We start from the raw sequence: 24,961 nt of genomic DNA on the forward strand, positions 1-24,961 counted from the left end.
GGGCAAAAACTTTTATCTGGTAGGACCAAACGGCTTTAAAAAGCCACAAGCCTCTTTAGTAAGCTGCAAAACATAGCTTTTGTTTATCATTAAAGCTTTAAATGCAGGTCAATTTGCGGCACAACAAAAGCTTGTTCACATGACCACTCCACATCATTATAAGCCTCTTAAGAATTAAACCAATGTCTCAATATTGTGCATTTTTTAATTGTCCCCTTTCTGTCCTCTGTCTTCAGCGGAGTGCGGTTCTTCAGTCATGAATAATGAAGGGATACTGCTCTCTCCAAACTACCCAATGAACTACGATAACAACCACGAGTGCATCTACAGCATCCAGGTCACAGATCTTAACGTTTCAGGATATACATGACATGAGTTTTTATTGAGAAAAATAATGGTATTGATCATTGCCTGTGTTTAAGAGATGACAAATGTATTACCAGTCTTCAAACCTTTGTGAGGGTTTGTCACCTGCTATGTGGGTCATTAGTGCTCATTTTGATTTGATGTTGACCTCAGGTTCAAGCTGGGAAAGGAATCAACATCTCTGCAAGAACCTTTCATCTTGCCCAAGGCGATATACTCAAAGTAAACTCACTCACACATACGCATATGTGGTCATTGCTCTTGCCAGATATCAGTGTCAAACACAGATCAGCAAAAATAAACGAATTAAATTAGTTCATGCTGCATGTGATGCATCCGGTGTGCATTTTGCTGTTCTTACAGATTTATGACGGTAAAGACAACACAGCCCATGTTCTCGGAGCATTTACTGGATCATCCATGTTGGGGCTGACGCTCATTTCCACTTCAAACCACCTCTGGTTGGAATTCTACAGCAATGCGGAAAACACAGGAGAAGGATTCAAATTGGTGTACTCAAGTAAGTTAGCAGTGAACACCGCTGTTTAGTATAGAGCTAAGGCCTAATCTGTTTCTCCAAGACTTCTTTGAAGATTCATTCAGGAGGTGACAAAAGAACCCAAAAGAACAACATGTAAAGAACTTCATGTTCCACTTGCCTCAGTTAAGGTCAGAGTTCATGAAATGGGAGTTTTAGAGTGGCATAAGACTTAAGTCAGATTGAGATTCTTTGACATGACCATAAACAGGCTGTTCATGCTCGTATCTGAATTAAAACAATTCTGCAAAGAGGAGCGGGACAAAGTTTCAAGGCTCACTGCCAGTTATCACAAATGCCTTATTGTACATGATGCTGCCACAGGTGATATAACCAGTTATTAACTTATTAGGTTTAGCAGACAATTACATTTTCACACAGGGCCAGGCAGGTTTGAAAATCTTTGCTTAATAAATAAATTAGTCATCATTTAAAAAGCACATTTTGTATTGACTCTGCCAGTATCTTTGTCTAATCTTTGATTTTTTTGGATTATCTTGGGCAGATGTAAATACATTTTAGCCGTATGTCTCAAATTATTAACCAGTTAGATGCCTCATGACAACTGCTGATTTCTGATAAATCTAACAGGCTCACTAGAACAGTTTAACTCTAAACGGTTGGATGGATCACAGAAGTAAATGTGAATTTTCCCACTGAAACGATCAGAAGAAACATGTCGCGTTTGATTAACAAAGCTTTCAGCGTAGGACGAAGTGGTAAAGGTGTGTTTTGATGTTCACCAAAGCACACCCACATTTGGCAGTGCCCTCTTAGACGCACAGTTGGAATTCTAATTGTTTAAATGGTGTCATGAAGGGTGATAGCTTAGTATTATTCGCTTTGAAGTTGTGTTGTCTCTGTACTGTGTTGGCGCAGAGGATGGCTTACTTAGACCTTTGCTGTTTTCATACTTTTCCAGGTAGAAGTTATTTTGCCATGTAAAACAAAGCACATTAGCAGCAGCAATTTTGAGATTGTAGTACTTTGCCTCTGTTTGTTTGGTGTTACATTTGATATAGAGGCTGTAATTCAATAAAACTCCCGAGATGTGGTCGAATGAATAATGCATGGTGGTTTGCTTCCTTATACATATCTAGCAAAGAGAGAACAATTTTAGATGGGAAAACTGTTCACACTTCATGTCAGGATGATGACAAATGTGCAATTGTTGCTCAATAGTAAGTATAGCTTTCCAAATAGCCATTTTTTTTAAGGATTTAGACATGCACCTACAGCAGTCTGCCAGGAGATAACTCAAGTCCCGGTGCACCTCGTCTTCCAGGTAATGCCGTAGATCAAATCCCGGTTATGGTCTTATAAGGATAAGCTATTTATATACCTATTCATATCTCGCTCTCCAAAACTGCGAACAAATTTTCCGAATATTACCATGGAAACTGAGCTTACACTGACTGTGAAAAACAACATTAAATTGGATAAGGTGTATACACGCTCCAGTATCATTCCTAATAATGGTATGTCTCATGTATCTTTTTCAGTTTCGTTATTAAAACGGGATGAGAGCTTAACAGGATCTGTGATACCAGCATGGTCATAAACAGAATCCTTGAGTGAGCCAGATATTAAGGGAATATTGCTGCGCATCTAAATAAAACTAATTCTGTTTCTCTTGTGGGCTTTGGATTTCCCTTAGTGAGTTTTTAAAAAAGTACGTACTGTGAAGCTCTTTTTTCTTTTTTATGACTCTTTCTAGGTTTTGAGTTGTCTCATTGTGAAGACCCAGGCGTGCCTCAGTTTGGCTTCAAGGTCAACGACCAAGGTCATTTTTCTGGGAGCAGTATCACATATAGATGTGAGCCTGGTTACACTCTACATGGGGCTTCTACGCTGAAGTGTATGACGGGTGAAAGGAGAGCCTGGGATAACCCTCTGCCTTCTTGTATAGGTACGTCCTTTAGTATCTGAAGCCAATAACACTGTGAAAGAAGGTCTGATGAAAACACACAAACACACACAGAGATTTTTGAAGGCATGCAGAGTCCTCCACAGATGCATTGTGTTTCCGACCTTGAATAACATTCTTTAATAAGCTTGGGAGGGAGAGGTAATTTTATTTCTAAGATTTAAATTGATCTTGTTGCATTTAATGCTGTGTAGTGTGTGTTCCACAGCACTTACTTGAATAGATTCAGAGTTACGCGATAGCTGAAAAGTGTGTTGGTATCATTTCAATAAAAAATCAGAGCAGGATCTTTCCAGTGAATGAACGTCAATGTAATTATAAATTCTTTACGTCTGTGTATTGTGTTCTTTAGCTGGGATGGCTATTTATCTAGAATTCAGCTAACACACACACACCTTTAGGTATCAGGAAGCATAATTATACAAGGTTTGCTCTGTAATAGATTAGAAAGTGACTTGCAGCTTTATGCAACATTTGATTGCAGGATGTTAATTCAGTTATCTGGAAGGAAAACAGATGGGGGCCAATTTCCTGTAGAATCACCTTTCTTGATTTTCCCTGGATATCACACGCTGTTGTAGTTTTAAAGTCCCAATGAAAAGCCTATTTATTCGGCATTATACCACCTGGAATCCCTCGGCCCAACTGATGCACTATGTCAAGATTCGCTGTGCGGCAGGCAGGAGTAGGACCCAAAATGCAGGACTCACAGGCACGAGGGAATGAACTCAAAACTCAGCTTTATTCGCTGGCAGAACAAACATATAAACTTGAACTAAACTAGGAAACCACAAACTAAGAACTCACAGAGAGACACACAGGGAGATCCACACAGCAAGAGGGACGACGTCACACTGAACAGAGGGAGACGCAGACAGAAATACACAGAGGGTTAACGAGGGAAGTGGGAACACACGGGGAACACAGGTGACACTGATAATCATAACGAGACAGGGCGGGGTGAACTGAACACTGACGGGAGAGGTGAAACAGGAAGTACAGGAGGAGAGAGAGCACGAGTAGAACACCAACGTAACAGGCAGGGGAGACATGGAATAAACACGAAAGGGGACGAGGGCTCATAAATACATAGAGGGCACACAGGGGGAAGAGAGAGCACGGGGAGAACTTAAACATAATGGGCAGGGGAAGCATGGAATAAAATACAAACATACAAGGAAACTAAGAACACTGGGCCAACATGGCCCAGGACCATGACACACTACCTCTTCTGCGGTGGCAGATTTTCTTTCTGTTCCTGGCGCCTGCCCTTATATTCTCCCAGTGCTGTGTTATGTACTCAGACTAGAGATGGCACGATACCACTTTTTTATGTCCGATACCGATACCGATATCATAAATTTGGATATCTGCCGATACCGATATGAATCCGATATAGTGTTTTTTAATCAACAAAACTGTTTTTTAAAATATCTTGCTGCATTTTGCAAGTCTGCAAGTTCATACTCAAGTTTAAAACAACAACTACACTAAAGCTATTCTGTTATACCTGTATACAAAAAAAATATTTCATAGTTCAGCAATACTGATCAATCTAATAAACTTAAACCTACACCATCCTCCCTATTCTGGTATTTTAAAGAGTACTTAGCGTAAATATTAAGCAACCTAACTAATAGGGTTCCAACTCCCAGCAACAACAAAAATAAATAAATAAAAAATAGGGAACCACCCCTCACGCGCCACCTCATGATGCTTAATCGACGTAATCAACCTTAATTTGATGCAGTGTGAAAAAAAATGCACAGAAATCAATTATTTTTCAAGAAATATTAAATAGATTCAACATCTTTCTTCAACAAAATTGCAGACTGCACAGATGGTACCTTCCCAAAGGAAAAAGTACTATAGCTTACTAGGGTATATATATTAGACTTAATAGTCACTATATACAGTAATTGACTTCTATTCATTTTACATCAAATTAAAACTTTGGGTGTCAGATAATTATTTATTAAAAGCTCCACATTTTAAATGAGAATAAGAAAGAAAAGTATGTCTTTGTGCCCCCTTTTCCCTGTTCATGCCCTATCGGCCCCCCTGGCTAAACTTTGCTAGATCCGCCCCTGCACAGTTACCAGCCGTCAGCTACGTAGAAAAAGATCCTGGTGTAGAAAGTAATATTAAATACATTCTAACAACAGCTTATCAAGCTTAAACGTGCTGCTGTTGTTCAGCCGCTGGTTTCCTCTTTCTGGTGCAAAGTGGGCCAAAAGCAAACCAGAGAGACGGACTCGCGACAGAAAAGCCGATCAGCTGATCATTTAAGCAGTTTCACGATTGAAGTAGCAGCCGGAGAGCGAGAGGCAGTCGCTCGTTAAGCTTAACGCAGGAATGCTTTACAAACATTCAGAGATGGACTTACACACTTGCTTTACTTCTCTCGGGGATAACTTTGTCGGAGATGAAATGCCAGGTTGCTAGCGAAGCTCCAAATGCTATCCAGACCACCGACAGGTCCCGCATGCCACAGCCGCTCTATCACCTGATGCATACTGCTCCGACATGCTAACGTTCTGAGGTGAGTTATGGCGTGTTGCAAGTTTTGTGAGGTGCTTTCGTGATATTTAATGGATCGGATTACATTTTTTATTTTTCTCCGATATCCGATCCAGTAATTTAGGTCAGTATCGGACCGATACCGATACGTAATATCGGATCGGTCCATCTCTAACTCAGACATGCCCCGACATAAAGCACACATAACCTCCAGGCAACTCTCAGCACACGAAGAGCTAAGCGACAAACACTCTGTTGAGAATTTCTTCATAAACTCATTTTATTCAATTTGATTTGGCTTTGTTTAAAAGCATTCTGTGGAGCAAACTCCCCACTTAGTATCGACACATTGCTTAATACTCAATTATGCCATCGTCGCCTTTTTAATTCATTTTCCAAGGTTTCAAACTGATGCAAAGCGACCGTCCGAAGTATTGATATCGAGAAGTCGACCGTAGTCTTTCACTGGCTGTGCAGTTTCGGGCTTCTCTCGCTTGGAAAATAAACACACACTCACATATTTATCAGTGTACTGGAATGAAATACCTAAAACGCTGTGATTTGAATATTATTTGAACTTAATTCGGATGTGTTGTTATTCCTTCCAGTTAGCACATGGTTGAATGATTGCATCCTCTAATTAAACCCAAACAAATGTTAGGCTTATTTAAAGTGACAAATAGAATGGCTGCTGTTGCTGCTTTGCATGGGAGCTATAAGCATAACAGCCAGTCCAGTGTTTTAGGACCATTTTTTTTCCCTTCACTGCTGCCTCTGAACTTTCTGATTTTGGATTCAGACTAATAAGTCTCCCTCCTTCACACTATCAATAATGAAAGACTCATAAAACTACTGGCTGAAATGCTCTGACTTTATATTTTAACAGTGACACGCTGTGACCTCATCTAACCTCCAGTCTTAATATTATATTTCTTCTTCTTATTACTCACAGGTTTTCCTTCTTTACCCCCTTGGTTCTCTCCCTCTTTCCCTCTCCCTCTCTCTTTCTCCGTCTTTTTTCCTTCCAAACTCTTAATATTGCTCAGATTACCCGAGATAATATATTCCAGTGATGAAGGGAGGAGAGCCTGAGGGAGGGGGAACATGGAGAGGGAGGAAAAGCAGAGAGTGGATGAAGATTGTGAAAATATATAACCGAGAGAGACAAAGAGAGAAGGGGGAATTATTTTCTGTTATATAATGTGCTGTGATTTCTTTAGGGAGGAATGCAAGATCAGCACTTTGTGTCTTCTTCCTCCTCTTTTCTCCTCTTCTCTTCATCTCCTGCGTGTGATATAGAGTGAGAAAGGCAGAGAGACTCAGCGGATAAGAGTTAGCTTCTTTCTTTATCCATTTGTCTCCTTGGTGATCGTTTAATCAGTGGCCTCTGAGGTGCACCTACTGGATCTGATTGCCTTGACAAACAATTGCCACAGACAGATAAATGGTTGGCTTGTGACAGCGCACATACACACACATCAACTGGCCATCGGTTGGGCCGCGGTGATTTGTAATGTTGTCACAAAGGCGATAATCAAAGAGATGTTTACAGTTTGTTTTAAAATAAGTGTGTGTGACGTTATTTATCCCTGTAGCGGAGTGTGGGGGTCGTTTTAAGGGTGAGTCGTCAGGGAGGATCCTTTCCCCCGGATACCCTTTCCCATACGACAATAACCTTCGCTGCACCTGGACCATCGAGGTGGACTCGGGAAATATTGTGAGGTACAGATGATCGCATTAAGGCTTTTGATCGATACGTTAAGCATAGTGTAAACTCATGTGTGAAGTGAAACATATTCTTGCTTTAATTAAACTTTATTCTTATTTTACAGCCTCCAGTTTCTGGCCTTTGACACTGAAGCCAGCCATGACATGCTGAAGGTTTGGGATGGGCCACCTGAGAATGAAATGTCTTTGGCAGAGCTCAGTGGGTCTCTGCTCCCTGAAGGAATCCACTCGACCCTGAACACAGTGACGGTTCAGTTTGAGACTGACTTTTACATCAGCAAGTCTGGATTTGCCATACAGTTTTCTAGTAAGTGATGAAATTAAATCTAACCAGAAAGATATCAAATATAACAGATAGGTATCATTTAGACTACTGTTGTTGTGTCTATGCTCTTCAATGGGTAGTTCCATCAATAATAAAGGGAATAAAAAGCTATATAATTATGCTGCTTCAAAGACCTTCACCTAACTGGAACAAAATTAACTTACGTAGGACCCATTAGTTAGTGGAAGTGGTGCTGTTTTTATGCGTTGGGTTAAAGCATTAGATACCTGGTGTGACACAGTTTTCTGTAATTGTTCCCCTCTTTCTCCTCTATTCCCTGCTTTGTTCCTATCCCCTATCTGTCCAGGCTCAGTAGCTACAGCCTGCAGGGACCCAGGAGTACCGATGAATGGCAGTCGTAGTGGAGATGGCCGTGAGCCGGGGGATTCAGTGTCCTTTCAGTGTGACCCAGGATACGAGCTCCAGGGGGACGACAAAATAACCTGTATACAAGTGGATAACAGATACTACTGGCAGCCCAGCCCACCTGTCTGCATAGGTGAACACTCCAACTTTCATATATTCTATAGGGACGCACAATAAATGTACTGCATATACAGCTGGAGGTATTGTCTCACTCAAGGACACATGTGTCTTTGACTTAAAGGAGAGCTGTATAAAAAGGGCACGCTTTATTCTATTCACATATTTTCATTCTTCTGCTATTTAATGAAGCTTTTCATTCAGTAGCAGTTTTCTCCACACTCTGTTGCATGGTACACAAAGGGTTTTGGTTTTTTTTCTGTATGGTTGAGCTTGAGAGAATATTTAAATGTTATGACATTTCAAGGCTTTGTCAAAATGAATGTCAATCTTGACCTGTGTTCCCACTTTAGCTCCTTGTGGAGGAAATCTAACAGGCTCCAATGGATTTATACTCTCTCCGAACTACCCGCATCCTTACCCTCACTCAAAAGATTGTGACTGGCTCATTGCTGTCAACCCAGACTACGTCCTGTCACTGGCCTTCATCAGGTAACCTACAATGCTACTTTCCAGTTCAGCTCGATTGAGCTTTTTAAAACCTCTTTACTAGACAAATGTTACTGCCGAGTGAAATGTGAAATGGAATGACAGTAGACTAAAAGCCTGTCCAAGCTGAGCTGGCTCCATTTGAAGACTGAAAACCTGGATATCCTTTTTTGCTGGCAGTAAGTTCTAATACTACATTTTCTGGCAATCATTTCAATTTGGACAAAGTGTTGGAGCAACAGACCAAAAGACTCTTTTGTAATGGGTTGGTGAAAATTACAATTTTTAGGGTATTTTTCCTGCAGGTAAACGAGAGTAAAGTGAAATAATCAACCTCATTTTTGCTTTGTGCAAGATTGAAAACCATGTAAAATTATGACTTTTTTTCAAGAAGTGGGAACTTTTGCATTTATGTGCTTTGGAAATCTATTGACCTTTCACCACTTTCAAAAGCTGTGCTTGCTTTGTGGTACGAATCACAAACAAAACAACTCTAAAAACCACTGAATTCATGGTAGATACTTTGTCCTTGAATTTTTGTTGACTTTCTTTCTCTTCCTTGTTTGTCTCTGTCTTCCTCTACCTTTAGTTTCAACATTGAGCCAAACTATGATTTCCTGTACATCTACGACGGTCCGGATAGCAACAGTCCGCTCATTGGTAGCTTCCAGGACAGCAAACTCCCAGAGCGGATAGAGAGCAGTTCAAATACAATGCTTTTAGCGTTCCGTAGTGATGGATCGGTTTCTTACACTGGATTTCACCTGGAATACAAAGGTATAATGGTCTGCTAACTGTACCACATCTCTCATTTAAATTGAATTCTTACTGAATCAGGCAGCACCTAAAACTACACTTTGCATTCTCACAGAGGTCATATTAATAACACAGGCAAATTTTGATAAAGTTTAATAGGCAAAGAAATTTGAAGTATAATCACATTTAAAGAAGAGAAAGGAGTGCATTTTTTTCCTGCAACATTTAATAGTTTATAATACCGTGGGTCACCTCTCATTTCTTTGTATTTTACTTTTATTTAGGTAAATCTATGAAAAATGTCAAAGATAACATAGTTTGACAGGCATAAAATAGTATTTTTGCACCAGCTAGGTGATTCTCAAAGGGCTGTTTGATGAAAACTTGACATGTCTTGTATTGTGTCCTTAAAAATTGAGGAAAGTGGACAAAGGCCTGAAACAGAACCTGAGAGATGCATCTGGCCCTTCAGTCTGTCTCCTACTGGCCAAAGCATGATCAGAAATGGTCTCAGTGGAAGGGTGGCTGTCAAGCGTATGTCAGACCTACACTGAAAATCAGTGGCAACAGGTCTTATTGTGAATTTTTGATTTGCATCAATGTGTGCTGACAGGCTAAGAAAAAAGATACAACAGTGAGTGCCTAGAGTCATCTGTAAAACACAGTGGAGGTTATGTCATGGTTTGGAGCTGCATTTCAGCCATGGGTTGAGCTCAGACCTCAACAATATTGAGGCAGAGTGGGAAAATCTTGGAGAGAACAAAAGTTTGACAACACCTGCAGAAGGCAGGTGTCCTTCAAGAGTACTATCCCATATGGAAAAGATATATATAAATCTTGTAAAGTTTGTATCTTTCTTGTGTGAAACTTGTATGAAAAGCATACAAGAGTGAAAACAGATATAAGATCCCTTGAAAAATTATATAATGAAACTTGTATGTTTTGGATACTTACTAAAACAATGTATGAAAGTAATGAGAAAGTGGTCACTTTCATGAGTAAATCATGTAAGCCTTATATGATTTACTCATGAAAGTGGCCATTTTCATGAGTAATCACATATAAGTTTTTACTATTTCTTTTCCATATGGGATTCCTCAGAACAACTCAAAGAAATTACAAGAAAGCTGTCACAGTCTGGCGAGGGCAGACTGTAGGTGTTGGCAAAAAGGACTCAAACGCAACTCCATAAACTGAACGTGGCGTAGATTTAACAGAAAATAAGCCGTTTATTGAGGCCAGCAAAAGGGGAGTACAAACAGCAGGACACAGGTGAACACTAAACCATAGCCTAAACTGGGTGAACTAAAGCTAAACATGAAAAACCTTAAACGGGGTGAACTGACATAGAATGCTGAAGTGAGGGTATGGATGAGCAGACGACCTGACAAATGACATGCAAAAACAGAGGACTTAAATACACACATGAGGTGATCAGGGGAAGTGGAGACACATGAGGAAACAGCTGACTAACATGAACCTAATGACAGGAGCAGTGAAGCTAAATACAAAGAACCAAGAACACACGACTCCTTCCAAAATAAAACAGGAAACATAATGAAACGCAGACATGACAACCAGAACTTGACAACGTAAGACACAGACATGAAACACATGAAGAGCAGGGGAGACTTAACATGGGTTGGAAACACGAGGGGGAATTAATAAGAACTAAAATCACCTAGGCATGGTAACAAATGAACTTAGAAAACCTGAAGGGCTTAACATAAACTATAAACATCAAAATGAACTAAAACTCAAAACACTGGGTCATAAGACCCAGGACCGTGACAAAAGCTTCCCTACGAGATTCGGGGCTGTGTTGAAGAATAGTTGGGGTCACGTCAAAATTTGACTTTCAAGCTTGTTAGAATCGTACAAACCGTGTTTCCATGTTTTCATGCACCAATATCCAATTTTCATAGAAAAATATACAAAAATGGAAGTGGCACACTACAGTACATTTACCTAACTATATATCACTATATATATATGGCCACTACATGAGAGTCAGTCTTAAGTTATTATGTTCTTTTCTGTTTTAAGGATACAAACAAGGAAAGTTGAAACATTTCAACCGCAAGGTTTTTTTTATAGCCATTGATTGTTGAAAAATAATTTCGAATCTTTAAATCACCTCTGCTTGATGTTGTTTTCTGTCATTTGTGTTTTTCTTAAAGAAAGCCATTTGGGAAATTACTTCAAGATTTCCACAGTAAACATAATAGAAACTCATGATGACACAATTTCAGCAGAATATAACAACAATATTTTCTTTTACCTCACACTAAGACCACTCACACGTTGGTGTATATACATGTGTACCATGCTAAATTCAGGATGAAAGAGAATTATTGCTCTCTGCATAAAGTGCCCGTTGAATCAGTGTCTGTTGAAATAGTCTGTCAAGGAGGTGTGAGTTTGATTCATTTGCACAAAAGAGTCAACACTGACTTTGCATGGACTGAGAAATTAAGTCTTAAGTTGATGCTGGTGGCCACTAATCTTTTGGGAGGGGGGCCAAGGCCATAATTTACAAGGTTCATGTAGCACACAAAAGCCGGGGGATGAAGTTATCGTTCTTGCTCCATCTTGGCAAAGACAGCTAAGTCAAACAGACTGTTACAAAGGCCAACGGAATGCCTGCCTCATTTGATTATTGCAAGAGACTTAGTTATTATTAATTTGCCCTATTATTAATGTGTGCCTGTCACTTTTCCTTTGCCTCATGTTCTCTCTAACTCACACTTGTTTTTTCTTTACTCCATCTAGCCAAGCTGAGGGAATCTTGTTTCGACCCAGGTGTGGTTCTGAATGGGACCAGGCTGGGATCTGATTATAAGCTGGGCTCGACGGTCACCTTCTACTGTGAAGCAGGATATGTACTGCAGGTACAGCCACTTGGATGACTGAGGGGTTGACTGAATTTGGGATTTGGGGATTTGAGTAGCTGTTTCTTAGGTTGCTGGATGGATTGTTCATTGGTTTGTTGAATGGCTGGGCGGGTAGAAATTTTTAAACGGTGTTGGTTGGCTGGTTAATTAGTTACGTGGACTGGTTTTCTTACATTTTCCTTTTTGTCTGTTTACAGGGTTATTCTACTCTGACATGCAGTATGGGTGATGATGGCAGACCTGGATGGAACAGGGCATTACCTAGCTGTCAAGGTAAAAAAAAAAACCATATATGTCACTCACTCTATTTAAGTAGAATTTACTTGTATGGAATTCATTGTCACTGCTATCTGTTTGTGCACACGTCTGAATCTCCAGCCCCGTGCGGAAGTCGTTCTACGGGATCAGAAGGGACTGTTTTATCTCCAAATTTCCCGAGAAACTACACCTCCGGACAGACCTGCATCTACTCTATATCCGTACCAAGAGAGTTTGGTGAGCTCAACAACCTATGCAGTACATCGTAGTACAGACATGCAGCTGTGTTCAGCTTTGAAAGTTAAACATGTGGCCACAAGTTTCTTTTCAAATAATTATTGTATTGCTTTTTTTTTTACGCTGAAAAAAAAGAGCAGCATTAAATCTTTTCAGATTTATTGCGGGAATCTTGTGGCGCCCTCTGAAAAGCTTCCTCAGTGTTTTGAAAACACGCAGAAACATCAGTTATATTACAAGTGATAAAAAATGTGCTTTCTAGCCATTAATTTGTCTCTAGGCCTGAGTTTCATAATTGTAGTGACATTTAGAGATGAGACTGCCACATTTGAGTGGTGGTCTCAAAGCCAGACATAAATAAGGATATGAATATTATAGCAGATTCTTCATGTTACAGTGAGGCTGTGCTGAGAGGGTGATCATTAGGGGGGGGGGTAAAAGGCTTCTGCTGGAAAATAACCTGTAAATAATTCCTTATTTTTGCCACAGCTGTTAGGAGTTTTGTCTGGAATATTTTGGTATATTCATATCACTCAAAATTCAAGCTGAATACAGAATTCCATTTTAATGTATTCTAGTGTGACTCTAATCTACACGTGTGAGTGGAGCATCACTGTATTTAACAGCTCTGGAGAGAGCCTGCAAGTGGACACCAAGTTAGATTTGTGTTGTCGAACTAAGAATGCCATCAATGTGGAGATGGACAACTTATATTTGTGCCTACAATATCAGTTACAACATCATAAATGAACAACATTGTTGACTGATTATTAGAACTATTTGCTCATTGAATGTGAATTAAGCTTTAATAAACAATCAGTAATTGGTGGGTTATGTCCAATTATGCCCTGGTGGTGTTATGAATAAATCTCAGCTCTCCCTAAGGCCATGGATGGTTGATGTCTCATTATATTTGCGCTTTTGGATTTTCACCTCCATGTAGAAATCCTGAGTGAGAGGAGCTAACATTTGGTTGGTCTGCGTGTTGTATAAGACACACAGAGAGAGCCTTCCCAAAACTCCCACACAGAGTGAAAAGACAGATTGTTTTGTTAAGTTGCAGCACTGCCCATAATTTTTAAGCAGCTGTCATTCTTGTGTAAAATATCTTGTTTTTAATTACAGCAATTGAATGGTCCAGGCTGGAGGTTGCAGCAGTCCTGCTGTTTGAACTGTCAGGCGATCAGAGATGTAGGAATCGAAAAAAACTCGGCTGGTTAATGGTCAATGAGGTTTCTCCCTTCGTGCAAATGCCTCTTTCAGTTTTACCAGCACGTAGGGAAAACCCTGGGCATATGTCCCGTTGGAGATGCTATACCTCCTGTTGGATGATTACGTGGCAGAGGACACCCACTCAGGCAACTCATCAGTAGGCACGGGAGCTCCACAGGGATCAGCGCCCAGTTTTCTCTCCAACTGATGTTAGGAAGTAAAGAGACCTTTCAAATGAACAGTCAAACATTTAAAATCACCTGATTTTAAATTCAGTGGATCAGTTCAGACTTTGGTGGACTCTAAGAACTAGATGGCTGGCCCGATCTCTAGGGTCTATATGATTTTACATGCAGAGGCGTTTCTCTAACAGAGAGCGATGAGGTTAAAATAGCAAAGGACAACACTGCTGTGATCATTAATTCCTTTGTGTCTGTGAATGTCTGTGACTTTGTGTGGGCTTTTTTATTAGTACCGCTGAGGTGTGTTAGCTATTCCCTGTGTACCATCATACTTTATAAATTCATGAATCTGTGTGCAAATGTTGACGAATGTGTACTGTATTTTGAAACAGTTTCAGGTGTGAACTCCTCCGCCTGCTGTGCAGTATGTCAATATCACAGCAAGGAATGAGGGAAACTAATCGCTCTGATTTCCTAAAAATCCTTACATAGTGGGCAGCGATGTCTGCAGGCAGGCAGAAACCATGACAGGCCAATAAAACATGACAATAAGAGGGTAGTTTACCATATAAAGCTAAACGCTTTCTTAATGATTTGTTTTAATCCCCTTTTTGACTGTGGGAAAAATTCGGTGGCGACTGAAAATCCATCGTTTCCGTCCTGCTTTGCTTGTCAATAAAACAACATGAGAATTTTCACGAAAGCACAGAGGTTCGTTTGTGAGCCAGAGCTATGTTTCCGCAAAATGTGACTGAAACCTTAAAAGAGATCCTCAGAGAGAGGCAGCCTTGTATAAATTGACCAGTGACCTTCTTATACCAGCATATCCTTGGCAATGTTCAGATTTAATCCTTAACACCTCAGCCTTTGGGGCCAAAGTGAGAGCAAGGCGGGGTGTGGAGGTGATATATATGTGCATGTGTGCAGTGAGTGGAAGAGAAAGCTCCAGATCGGTGTAATTTATCCCAGAGGACTTTTTTTTTAGATAGGACATGTGCTTCGAACAATAAAACTACACCTACCAATTTACATCTTCAGGTTACTAATGATTGGTTTGATGGTACAGTGATCATTTGAGACAGAGCAAATTGTACCTGTTTGAGAAAATACCTCCGGGACTGTCTAATGCTACCTGCCCGTACAGCTGCACTCTGAAATTTAATCTTTTGTTACTGTATGGAAGTATTGGGTGTATTTCCTTCCTCCTTTCCTACACATATGTCTTCCAGCGGTAGCATGTCATTAATTGCCAAGTCCCTGCAGGTGTTCTTCGCAAGGAAACGTGATTGGATCAGTTTCAGTGTGTGAGTGGCACTTCAGAGTTGACAGGTTACCGCCTTTGTTATATGGCTTTCACTCAAACTTGCAATACAGAAGAAAGGACAGAAAAGCGTCTTGCTCTGCTAGCGTACGTTACCAAATCCAAGTCGGTCTTTGCAAGATTAGCATCTCCCGCTAGCTGACAACACTGATACACTGTTGCCAATTGATGAGGAGAAGGGTGTGGGTGGCGGGGTGGTGGTGTTGACTACAGCATGATGAAGGCAAGGTAGCGTTTTGACTAATAAGTGTTATATAATTTTATACCAATAGTTGGCCTCAAATAGAAGGTGACACTGCAGCTTAATAACATTTAAATTAGGTATTACAGGTTAATTTTATCATTGGAAGGTCAGCAGCAGACAGTGGCATGGAATAATAAGTTGCTGCCATTCAGTTGCAGTTAATTCATCTCTTTCTCTCTTTTCTCCCCCATTTTTACCTCCAGTTCTCTTCGGCCAGTTTGTGTTGTTCCAGACGTCTCTTAATGACGTGGTGGAGATCTATGACGGACCCACTCAACAAAACACGCTCCTGTCTTCTCTCTCTGGGTCACACTCTGGTAAGGATGGTTGATTTTAATTGTGGATAGTTGAACAGATGACAGTCACTCAGCCTCAGCCTCATAACGTGTTGTTGCTTCCACTTCATCTCTAGGTGAATCTCTCCCTCTGAGTTCAGGAAACCAGATTACAATAAAGTTCACCACAGTTGGACCAGAAACCGCTAAGGGATTTCATTTTGTCTACCAAGGTCATTATTGATATTATTATTGCCATTTCTATTATAATGATGAGCATTTTTTTTATTACTATGCATTTATTACCATGCATTACTGCATTGTTTGCTACTTTTTCAGTTAAACAGAACATTTTGATTGTACACATCATCTTGAGTTCTCGCCCTTTGTTACATTTATTTAAAGAAAATTTTAATTTGAAATTTTAAACATGTTTCCCATATGCAGTGACAGTGATACACTTCAGTTTATTCACTGGGGCACTTTCTTTTTTTTCTCCTTTAGCTGTACCCCGGACTAGCTCCACCCAGTGCAGTTCAGTCCCCGAGCCACGCTTCGGGAAACGTCTTGGTAATGACTTTGCAGTCGGCGCCTTGGTGCAATTTGAGTGCAACCCCGGTTACACATTGCATGGCTCTACTGCCATTCGCTGTGAGAGTGTACCGGACAACCTGGCGCAATGGAATGACACTTTGCCAACATGTATAGGTAAATATGAATCTGAAAATCAGACACAGGACAGAAGAGTTTGTTTATCTATTTCTGAATGCAGTATCAGCATGATTGCACAGTAGACGCTCATAACTGAAAAACAATTTAAAACAAATACAAACAACTGCAATCCATATGCACTCTAGTCATATATGTTATCCAGATAGGCTCTTTGGTATCTCTTTCTGTTAAGGGCATGGTTGGAATGGCTCACTTTGTCTTGCTTTCCTGTAATTTGTCTACAAACTGTTGTTTAACCTCTGGTTTTTTTCTCTCCTTTCTCCTCTACTATGCTCTGTGCACTCACTCCTCTCTCTCCCAGTTCCCTGTGGGGGCGTATTGACCTCTCGCCGCGGGACTATCCTGTCGCCTGGCTACCCAGAGCCATATGACAACAACCAGAATTGTGTTTGGAAGGTCTCTGTCCCAGAAGGAGCTGGAATACAGGTAGTAACTGTCACATGCTGCTTCCTGGCTGACCTATGTATCATTGGCTTAAAAGCTGAGCAGGCAGGATCTCAGGGAAGATAAGATATTATTAGAAGGATGAATGGATGGATGGTTTCTGAGAGAGGGGCCATCCAGAGATAACTAGATAGGATCTAATCATGAAAGATAAGGCCTGATTGCATGTAAGCTAAACTGCTATCACGGACAAATACAAAGGCAAAGATGCCTTTTACACAAGGTGCAGTCCCTTGAAACGACAGGCACCTCAAAGTGTTTGTATATCCCTTTGATTCCTTTCCTTCCAGCCTTTGATTTAAAAGTAGAATGATAATTGTTTTTGAAGCTGCTCCGTCTCAATAGATTGTTTTGTGAAACATTTAGATTAAAAACAGTATGTGTGGGTTTTAATTCTGTCAATTTAAGCTTAATAAACTGTTGAACATTGTACCAAATGCAGTTTCATAGCAATCTGGGGAATTTTACTAAAGACAGACAAAAAAAATCTAAGAATCACTTGTGTTTTCTTTTTTTCTCTCTCTCCAGATACAAGTCGTGAGTTTTGCCACTGAGCATAACTGGGACTCTTTGGATTTTTACGACGGTGCTGACAACCATGCACCAAGACTGGGAAGCTACTCTGGTAAACTTTTTTCCATCATTTTTTTATGGTGTTACTCAAGTAGAACTCTATAGTGCTGGGAATAGTTCAATATTAAATGCACTAGAAGTGACATACTCGAAGAAAATATGGGAATTTAAGATTACAATAATGTACAAGGTACATGCACGAGAGCCCACAGTTACGCTATTTAGTCTAAAAGGAGTGCAGTCCATCTTGTGTGAGATTTATTGAATTTGTATATATTTAGTGGATAACAATACTGCATTTTCTAGCACAGTACACCAGTAACCATCAAACAACCTATTTCTGATTCCCAGTTTTGCATCATTGAAGATCTATAGTGGGCTGGGAAATGATTACTAAGGCATTATATATTAAGGTTTATACTGCTCTTAATGAAGTAAGTCTGATACCAAGCAATTGAGTTTTCAATTAGAGATTGTTATGCTGTTTATCAAATGCTTCAGATAATTTCAGGAAGCTTTTCATTCCACTGATAACTAAACAATAAGAAGTGGATTGTATTTTAGGCTGATCACAGCCAGTCTTGACAGTTAAATAAATAAAATGTGAAATCTGCTCATGTGGCTTCCTGCAATTTGAGTTAAGCTGGATGCATTTAGCGTCTCAGCAGGAGCTGAGTTACATACCCAGTAAGGCCTGTGTCAAAAATCTCCTTTGAAAGATATGTAAAAAATATCTTTTGCAAAACTAATTGATCCTCTTACAGCCAAATTTCCCGTTAGGAGTAAAGATGATCTGTCAAACTCAGTATTAGTGGAATTATTCATATTTGTTATTGGTCCCAAAATTTACTGCACTGTGTTGTTAGCGAAACCTTTAAGATAACTTTTCTGCACTAATGATTTTCTTATCTTGTCTAAATGATGATATTTGTTTTTCTGCTTCAGTGAAAAGCAACAGTGTTATGTGAGTCATAAATCTGTTTTTGGGGCTTGCAGAACTCCTCTGTGTTGGATATTTGTTTTTGGTCTATATCTTTTGACTTATTTAAGCTGCTACTAAGTCCTGATGTGCTAAATAGAGGGCACGCTGGGCTTTCCATTGATATCTCATGTGTTTGGGTGGCTTCTTTTAGCTGCAAAGAGGAAGGAAATCACACAAGAAGTTCAATGGGAAAATTCCCTTTTCCTCAGTTCTCAGGAGGATTTACAAACTTATTGCTCTCAGTATTTGTGTTTTATACAAAATTGTTGATTTTCACTTGTACCTGCCATATAATTACCTGAAACAGTAAGCGGGTCCAATGCAGCTGCTCTACATTGCCTCATGCTACATGCATACCAGAGGAAACTGTGGCTAGAGACTGCAAAACGTCAAATTATTGTAACTGTGTCCAATGAACTTGCGATCTTGTTGCTTTTAAAATGGCTGCTTTAAACACGGGGACCAGCTCTGCGAACACTTGCTGTCAGTTGTGTCAAAATGGACAGAAAGACAAGAAAGCAATAAGCTGTGTAAGTTATTCGCAGACATCCTGCGTTAAAAAAAAAATTCCCAGTCACTGCTTACATTCAGGGTCCTGACAGAACCTCATAGTTTCAAAACAGAAATTCAGAAATTGCCCCACAAATAGTGACGCAGTTGCTGGAGGACAGCGATTTAACTGCAGAATGACACAGGTGCACAACAACCCGCATTTTATTCAGTTCATTTCAATTTATATTTACTTATATAGCACCAAATCACAACAACAGTTTTCTCAAGGCATGTTTTAAGGTAAAGACCCTTCAATAATAAAGTGCTTTGCTGAGAGTGGGAAGGAAAAACTCCCTTTTAACTGGAAGAAACCTTTGGAATAGCCAAGCTCAGGGAGGCGCACTGGTTAGAGGTGAGGGGAGGAAGACAAGACAAAGTTAGGGTGTGGAGGAGAGCCAGAGATTAAGAATAACAATGATTAAATCCAGAGTGACATTTATATAGGAACATAAGCAGAATACAACCAGTCAGCAGCTGAGTTGAGACTTCTGTAACAAACAGATAAATGGCATCTGAGTCAGACCACACAGGTTGCGCTCCACCAGATGACCTGTGCAATCACCTTGCAATCAGAAGTGGCCACCAAGTTTTGGATGCAACATTCTCAAACTCTGGGTGACGATTCTTTGAAGGAACCACTTGCAAGTGCAAAGAAATGCATTTTCAGTGCAATCCCTGGGCAAGTACCAGTTTTTCGTACCTGCAAGAAGGTTGCTGTCCTATTTTCACTCTAGTGTGACTAAGCCATAAAATGGAAATTCCCTACAATTTCCCAGCACCTCATGTCCAACCAAAATGTCTGTTCAGTTTGGATTTAACCTGTATTCCTGATTTACTTTTTCATATAATTCAGACCACTGCCCAAAGGAGAAGTCATAATCTCCTCAGGAAACCTATACTGCTTTTAGGGAAGCAAAGTCATCTGGGTACCTCCTAGTTGTATTAAATAATCTATGAGAGGACTTGACATCTTTATAGTAAGCTAGTTTAGAGATTATATGGAACACAATTAGAATAACATTATTCTATCTGGATTTCATGTAAAAATATAATTAATGAATAAATCTTTGTTGGGAAGAGATGGATCTTTTTTTTATTAGGGTTAATTACAACTCTTAATTAATACTGTCATCCATCCTCAAATAACTGCGATAGTTAAATCAATGCAGTTAATTATTTTGGCATCAATCAGGAATTATTATTATGGGGAAAAAGCACTTTTTATTTTCCGTCATGATAATGAATGATAATGTAAAAACAACAACAGGGGGGCTGCAGACTATTCAGCAATGTGCTAATTATTTTCCCTCACAACAGGCAACCAATAACATCTACTGACCCGTTTCACTGCTGATCTGTCTCTGTTTCTGGCACACCTGCCAGCGAGCACAACACAATGCAAATCGAGCCTTTTTTTATTCTGAAGTGGTGATTGCGAAATATAAATCCACAAGTAGCTTATATCAGGAAATGTTGTTACCACTGTTGCATCTTGAAGCATGCCAAGAAAAATAAATGGCATTTCTGCTAATAAGGAGACTGGAGTATGCTCATATTCCTTTGCATAAAAGATCATCTAATACGTTATTTTGAAGGGTCGTGATTATACTGACGTGCTGTGCCAGCTTTGCTTCAGTATTGCATCCCCATTTTCTTTTTTAACTTTGTACTCTCCCCTGCCACGCTAAGTAGGTCAAACCAACATTTGAAAAGTGGTTTCAAATAAAACAGATGTCTCAAATAAAAGTAATTCCCTTCTCCCTCCTTCGAGAGCACTTCACTAACAAAAAAAAGTAAAAATGTAGGTTTGGGAGGCCTTTGTTGTCTCCTTTGCTGTCAGATAACTAAGATCATGTGCTTTAAAGGCCTTAGTTGAAAAATGAGGAAAAAAATGTGATCATGGCCCTCTGTTCCTCTTCTCCTTTTCTCCCTGCTTTCAGGCACTACTATCCCCCCTCTCCTGAATAGTACATCTAACAACCTCTATCTCAGCTTCAGCTCTGATATTAGTGTCTCAGCTGCTGGATTTCACCTGGAATATACAGGTACATCTATATCTTTAAAGCATTTTTATCAGAGGCATGCAGTATTTCCAAATAATCATGTTATTTTTTCTTATTAGCTATTGGTCTGGAGTCATGTCCAGAACCTCAGACTCCAAACTATGGAATTAGACAAGGAGACAGGTTCATGGTGGGGGATGTTGTGCAATTTTCGTGCGAACAAGGATACTCTCTTCAGGTAAAAAATCCACACGTTGGTCCTTCTTTTCATATTAAGTGGCAGATGAACATAAATCACAAATACTGCTAGTTGTTTAATGCAAACTGATTTCCAGATATCTAGGTTTTTTAATGTAAAAGCATGTTCAGCTTTGCCACCATTCATTCTTTTTATCCACTGGCTGCATAAACCAAAAATTATTTAAAAGAGTCAAAAGGAAACCCCACTCTCAAGTGGTTTACACAGCTCTTGCTAAACATACAACTCTGATGTGGTTTGCATAACTCCTGAATAATGCATGTCTCTGGTGTGGTCTGCCCAATTTTTGTACAGTATTCTGTCAAGTTCTGCTTAATATACAGATCTGTACTATTAATGTAAATGCACAGTGATTAATGGAAAAAATGTAAAACAGCATGTTTAAATCAGTGCAGTCACTGGCAGGGATTTCTTTAGTCGTTTCTAAGAAAAGATTGTGGTTGCTTTTATCATTTTAGGGCAATGCCCATATAACCTGTATGCCCGGACCTGTTAGGAGATGGAACTATCCTGTACCGCTGTGTATCGGTAGGTGTTTCCTCAACATTACACCCATCCACACACACATACACATATGCATTCAAGCCTGGATGTGCTGGGAAACATGCAAAACTTCAGTGCTGCAGAAATGATGCAATCAGCCTCCACCGCCTTCACTGGCTCTCTGGGAAATAAGCTGTTTGATCAATTTACTCTCCTGTGATGAGCTGATTATTTGGTATTCTGTGCAGAATACTACTGACCCAAAGCTAAATCAGACCCTGCCATAAACATGCAGAGCGAACCAAAGCGTCAACATGCACAGAGGCAAAGTCTGCACAAACAAGCCCTGGACACATTTCAGCTCAAACAACGCTAACATGTTTAGCGTGTGCATTAATTAAAGTCAACTTTTTATTTAAACTTGCAAAATATCAGGTTATAGATATAAAATCTCGAGTCAGTAGCGGTGTCTTTTGAAAAGAGAAGCATGTTTGCTTCCTCCTGTGAGGTCAGCCTCCTGCTTTTGATGTGTTGCTTTCAACGCTGAAACACTCTTTTCCTTTTTTCCTTCTTTCTGTGTTATTTATGTGTGTGTTTGGGTGTATAGCCCATTGTGGTGGGTCTATGACAGATGTAAGTGGAGTGATTCTAAGTCCTGGTTACCCCGGCAACTACCCCAGTGGATTAGACTGCACATGGATGGTGAACTTACCTGTCGGCTTTGGTAAGAAACACTGTCAACTTTTGAGTAGAGTTTAAAACAAGTGTTTTCTTTGAGTTTGTGTGAGAATCTGTTTTCTCTGTCTGTAGCACTTCTTTCTTGTTTCTCTGTTTGCTTTTGGTTTTGGTGATGAGATAAAGTGCAAGTATTTTTCAAGAGACTTTATCCATATAACGTCACGCGTCGTATTGCTTTTTTCTTTCCCAGGCATCCATCTCCAATTTTTGAACTTCTCCACTGAAGCAATCCACGATTACTTGGAGATCCGTAGCGGAACGCTGGAGACGGGCTCTGTCATTGACCGATTCAGCGGCCCAGTCATGCCCAAACCTCTGTTCAGCACCACCCACCAAACCAGCTTTTTTTTCCACAGTGACTATTCACAGAACAAACCCGGGTTCCACATCACGTATCAAGGTAAACGTTGCTTCTAAAAGCACCTCTCCGACATCTTGTTTACAGCGATCATTTCCTAAGAGAGACAACAAGAGCAGACCACGACTGTTGCCGACGTGGAAACAACTGTCTCACTGTGACTTGATTTCTCAGGAGCGATTACCATAACAACGAATTCATCTACTGGGATAAAAATGTTTCTTGACTACAGAAGCAGCTTGCCAAAAAGATTACTGGGTGCATGCAGGTCCTCAATTTGGATTAATTTCAATGATGAGAGGAGTTTTATATTTATTCTGTCTGGCACTAAAATGGTTTGAGTAGTCTTATATTTATTATGACAAATCTTGTAGATAGCCTAAATATGTTTCGCCTAATTCCATTAATGTGAATATTACAGTGGCTGATGAATAATACCTTTTATCTCTTGACAGCAGCACTGCCACAGTGTTTTAAAACGGGGAAAATATGAATACCCTCAATTTCATTTTACCCATTACCATTATTTCTCCCAGTGTTTGTCTGTCTCAGTGACATGTTTTCCTTCCAAGCCCTGGCTATTGTAGCACCGGCTGCGGACAATTATGCAACAATTATGTTTTAACTTCAAGCTGGCGGATGTGATTTGAGAATATTTTGGCATCGTGTTAAAAACGAGAACTATCTTTTTTGATGCAGGATGGCCGCATCTTTCTTTTTTTTCTGTGACAATTTTAAATTCTAGCTGAAGATTGCAGATTTTTTTAAGCAAGCCAGAGGAATACAGAGTTACAGTAGTCATTTTTTCTTTTAAATTAACTTATCCTTTAATTACAAAGTAAAGATCATTTAGCATTTGTCTCCGCAAACAGCCTATGAAGCTCATCGGCGTGCAAAAATCACCCTCAGCTCTGAGCTTTATTCCCTCGTACTGACGCTCTTGGGTGGAAATAGTTTAACATGGAGAAAAGTAGTGCTCTCGCCAGTGTCGCTTCTCTCTCTCATTAACCAACCAGAATCAAGGAGAGGCGGGACTGATGGTATCGAAGCTGTCAATCATAACAGATGAGACGCTTACCTTGGCTGTCACTGACATGCCTGTTAATAATGACTTGACAGCAAAACAAGTCACAAAGATGATGAGTGTTTTTTAACTAACTTTTTGGACAAGCAGCTTTTAAATAGGATGATTAAGATTTTTTCCTTTTTTAAACACATTCAGGGTACTTTAGGATACTCAGATTACACTATTAACATGTAATCTGAAATGTATACAATTTACCAGCAACACTAACTGAGAGTAATTCTCCTTTGAGCTTCGTATGGTTGTATGGTTGGCTGTATCCTGTTCCACTTTTTTTGTGCTGAACGATGATTCATTATGCAGAGTTAGAAAGGATCGATTTGCTGTATATATTTATTTTGCTTGATTTTAGTTTTTTCAACCAACTGACTGTTCACAGTTGAAGCTGCAGTTCATACTGTGGCTCGTAGTCATGAGTTGCACATTACAGGACTAAATTAACAAATCGTTTCTGCCTCGTTGATTTTTTTCTTGAATAATTTATGTTATTATCTCTGCAGCCTACCAGCTCCAGAGTTGCCCAGACCCTCGACCGTTTCGAAATGGCATCGTGATTGGCACAGATTTCAGTGTTGGGATGACGGTGTCGTTTGAGTGTCTGCCCGGATACTCTCTGATTGGAGAAGCCTCGCTCACATGTTTGCATGGAATTAGCAGGAACTGGAATCACCCATTACCACGATGTGAAGGTAAATTACGTGATTATTCTTATGCCTACTCATCTTTTTCTTTGATCAAAGGCGATTGATCATTTTAGCTGGATTTCAATTGAGTCTCCTGCATCTTTTTGTTGTCCTCTCATACAGGCTTACAGGGCACTTAATAATAATGTATCACCACATAATAAATCATAATGCACGGGTTTACAAATTCCAAAAGAAGTATGAAGAAGTTTCTCTATGAATTCTTTTTATAATAAATTCCTTAATTTGTTAGACATACATGTGCTTTCATCAACTTTCACTCTCAAAGATGCCTTTTTTGGAGGATATGTGGTG

At 39.8% G+C, this 24,961-nt stretch overlaps 1 protein-coding gene across 2 annotated transcripts in view; it reads left to right on the forward strand.

The window, feature by feature from the left end:
• csmd3b (CUB and Sushi multiple domains 3b) overlaps positions 1–24,961 on the forward strand; it is a 421,680-nt gene that overhangs the window by 345,187 nt on the left and 51,532 nt on the right. For both annotated transcript variants that reach the window (XM_085261673.1, XM_085261674.1), the window contains exons 22-44: positions 237–337; positions 520–588; positions 730–886; positions 2,622–2,813; positions 6,947–7,073; positions 7,184–7,386; positions 7,712–7,903; positions 8,241–8,379; positions 8,966–9,153; positions 11,905–12,023; positions 12,224–12,299; positions 12,405–12,521; positions 15,684–15,797; positions 15,893–15,988; positions 16,260–16,463; positions 16,789–16,913; positions 17,460–17,556; positions 20,979–21,083; positions 21,161–21,279; positions 21,759–21,828; positions 22,391–22,507; positions 22,712–22,921; positions 24,464–24,652. In XM_085261673.1, the coding sequence (XP_085117799.1) occupies positions 237–337; positions 520–588; positions 730–886; positions 2,622–2,813; positions 6,947–7,073; positions 7,184–7,386; positions 7,712–7,903; positions 8,241–8,379; positions 8,966–9,153; positions 11,905–12,023; positions 12,224–12,299; positions 12,405–12,521; positions 15,684–15,797; positions 15,893–15,988; positions 16,260–16,463; positions 16,789–16,913; positions 17,460–17,556; positions 20,979–21,083; positions 21,161–21,279; positions 21,759–21,828; positions 22,391–22,507; positions 22,712–22,921; positions 24,464–24,652 (3,126 nt within the window). The remainder of the gene's footprint in view (positions 1–236; positions 338–519; positions 589–729; positions 887–2,621; positions 2,814–6,946; positions 7,074–7,183; positions 7,387–7,711; positions 7,904–8,240; positions 8,380–8,965; positions 9,154–11,904; positions 12,024–12,223; positions 12,300–12,404; positions 12,522–15,683; positions 15,798–15,892; positions 15,989–16,259; positions 16,464–16,788; positions 16,914–17,459; positions 17,557–20,978; positions 21,084–21,160; positions 21,280–21,758; positions 21,829–22,390; positions 22,508–22,711; positions 22,922–24,463; positions 24,653–24,961) is intronic.

This window comes from Mchenga conophoros, linkage group LG22 (assembly GCF_057382185.1).
Source record: "Mchenga conophoros isolate Kocher_MC1m ecotype Shallow Benthic linkage group LG22, M_conophoros_male_GT1.1, whole genome shotgun sequence".
Taxonomy (NCBI): Eukaryota; Metazoa; Chordata; class Actinopteri; order Cichliformes; family Cichlidae; genus Mchenga; species Mchenga conophoros.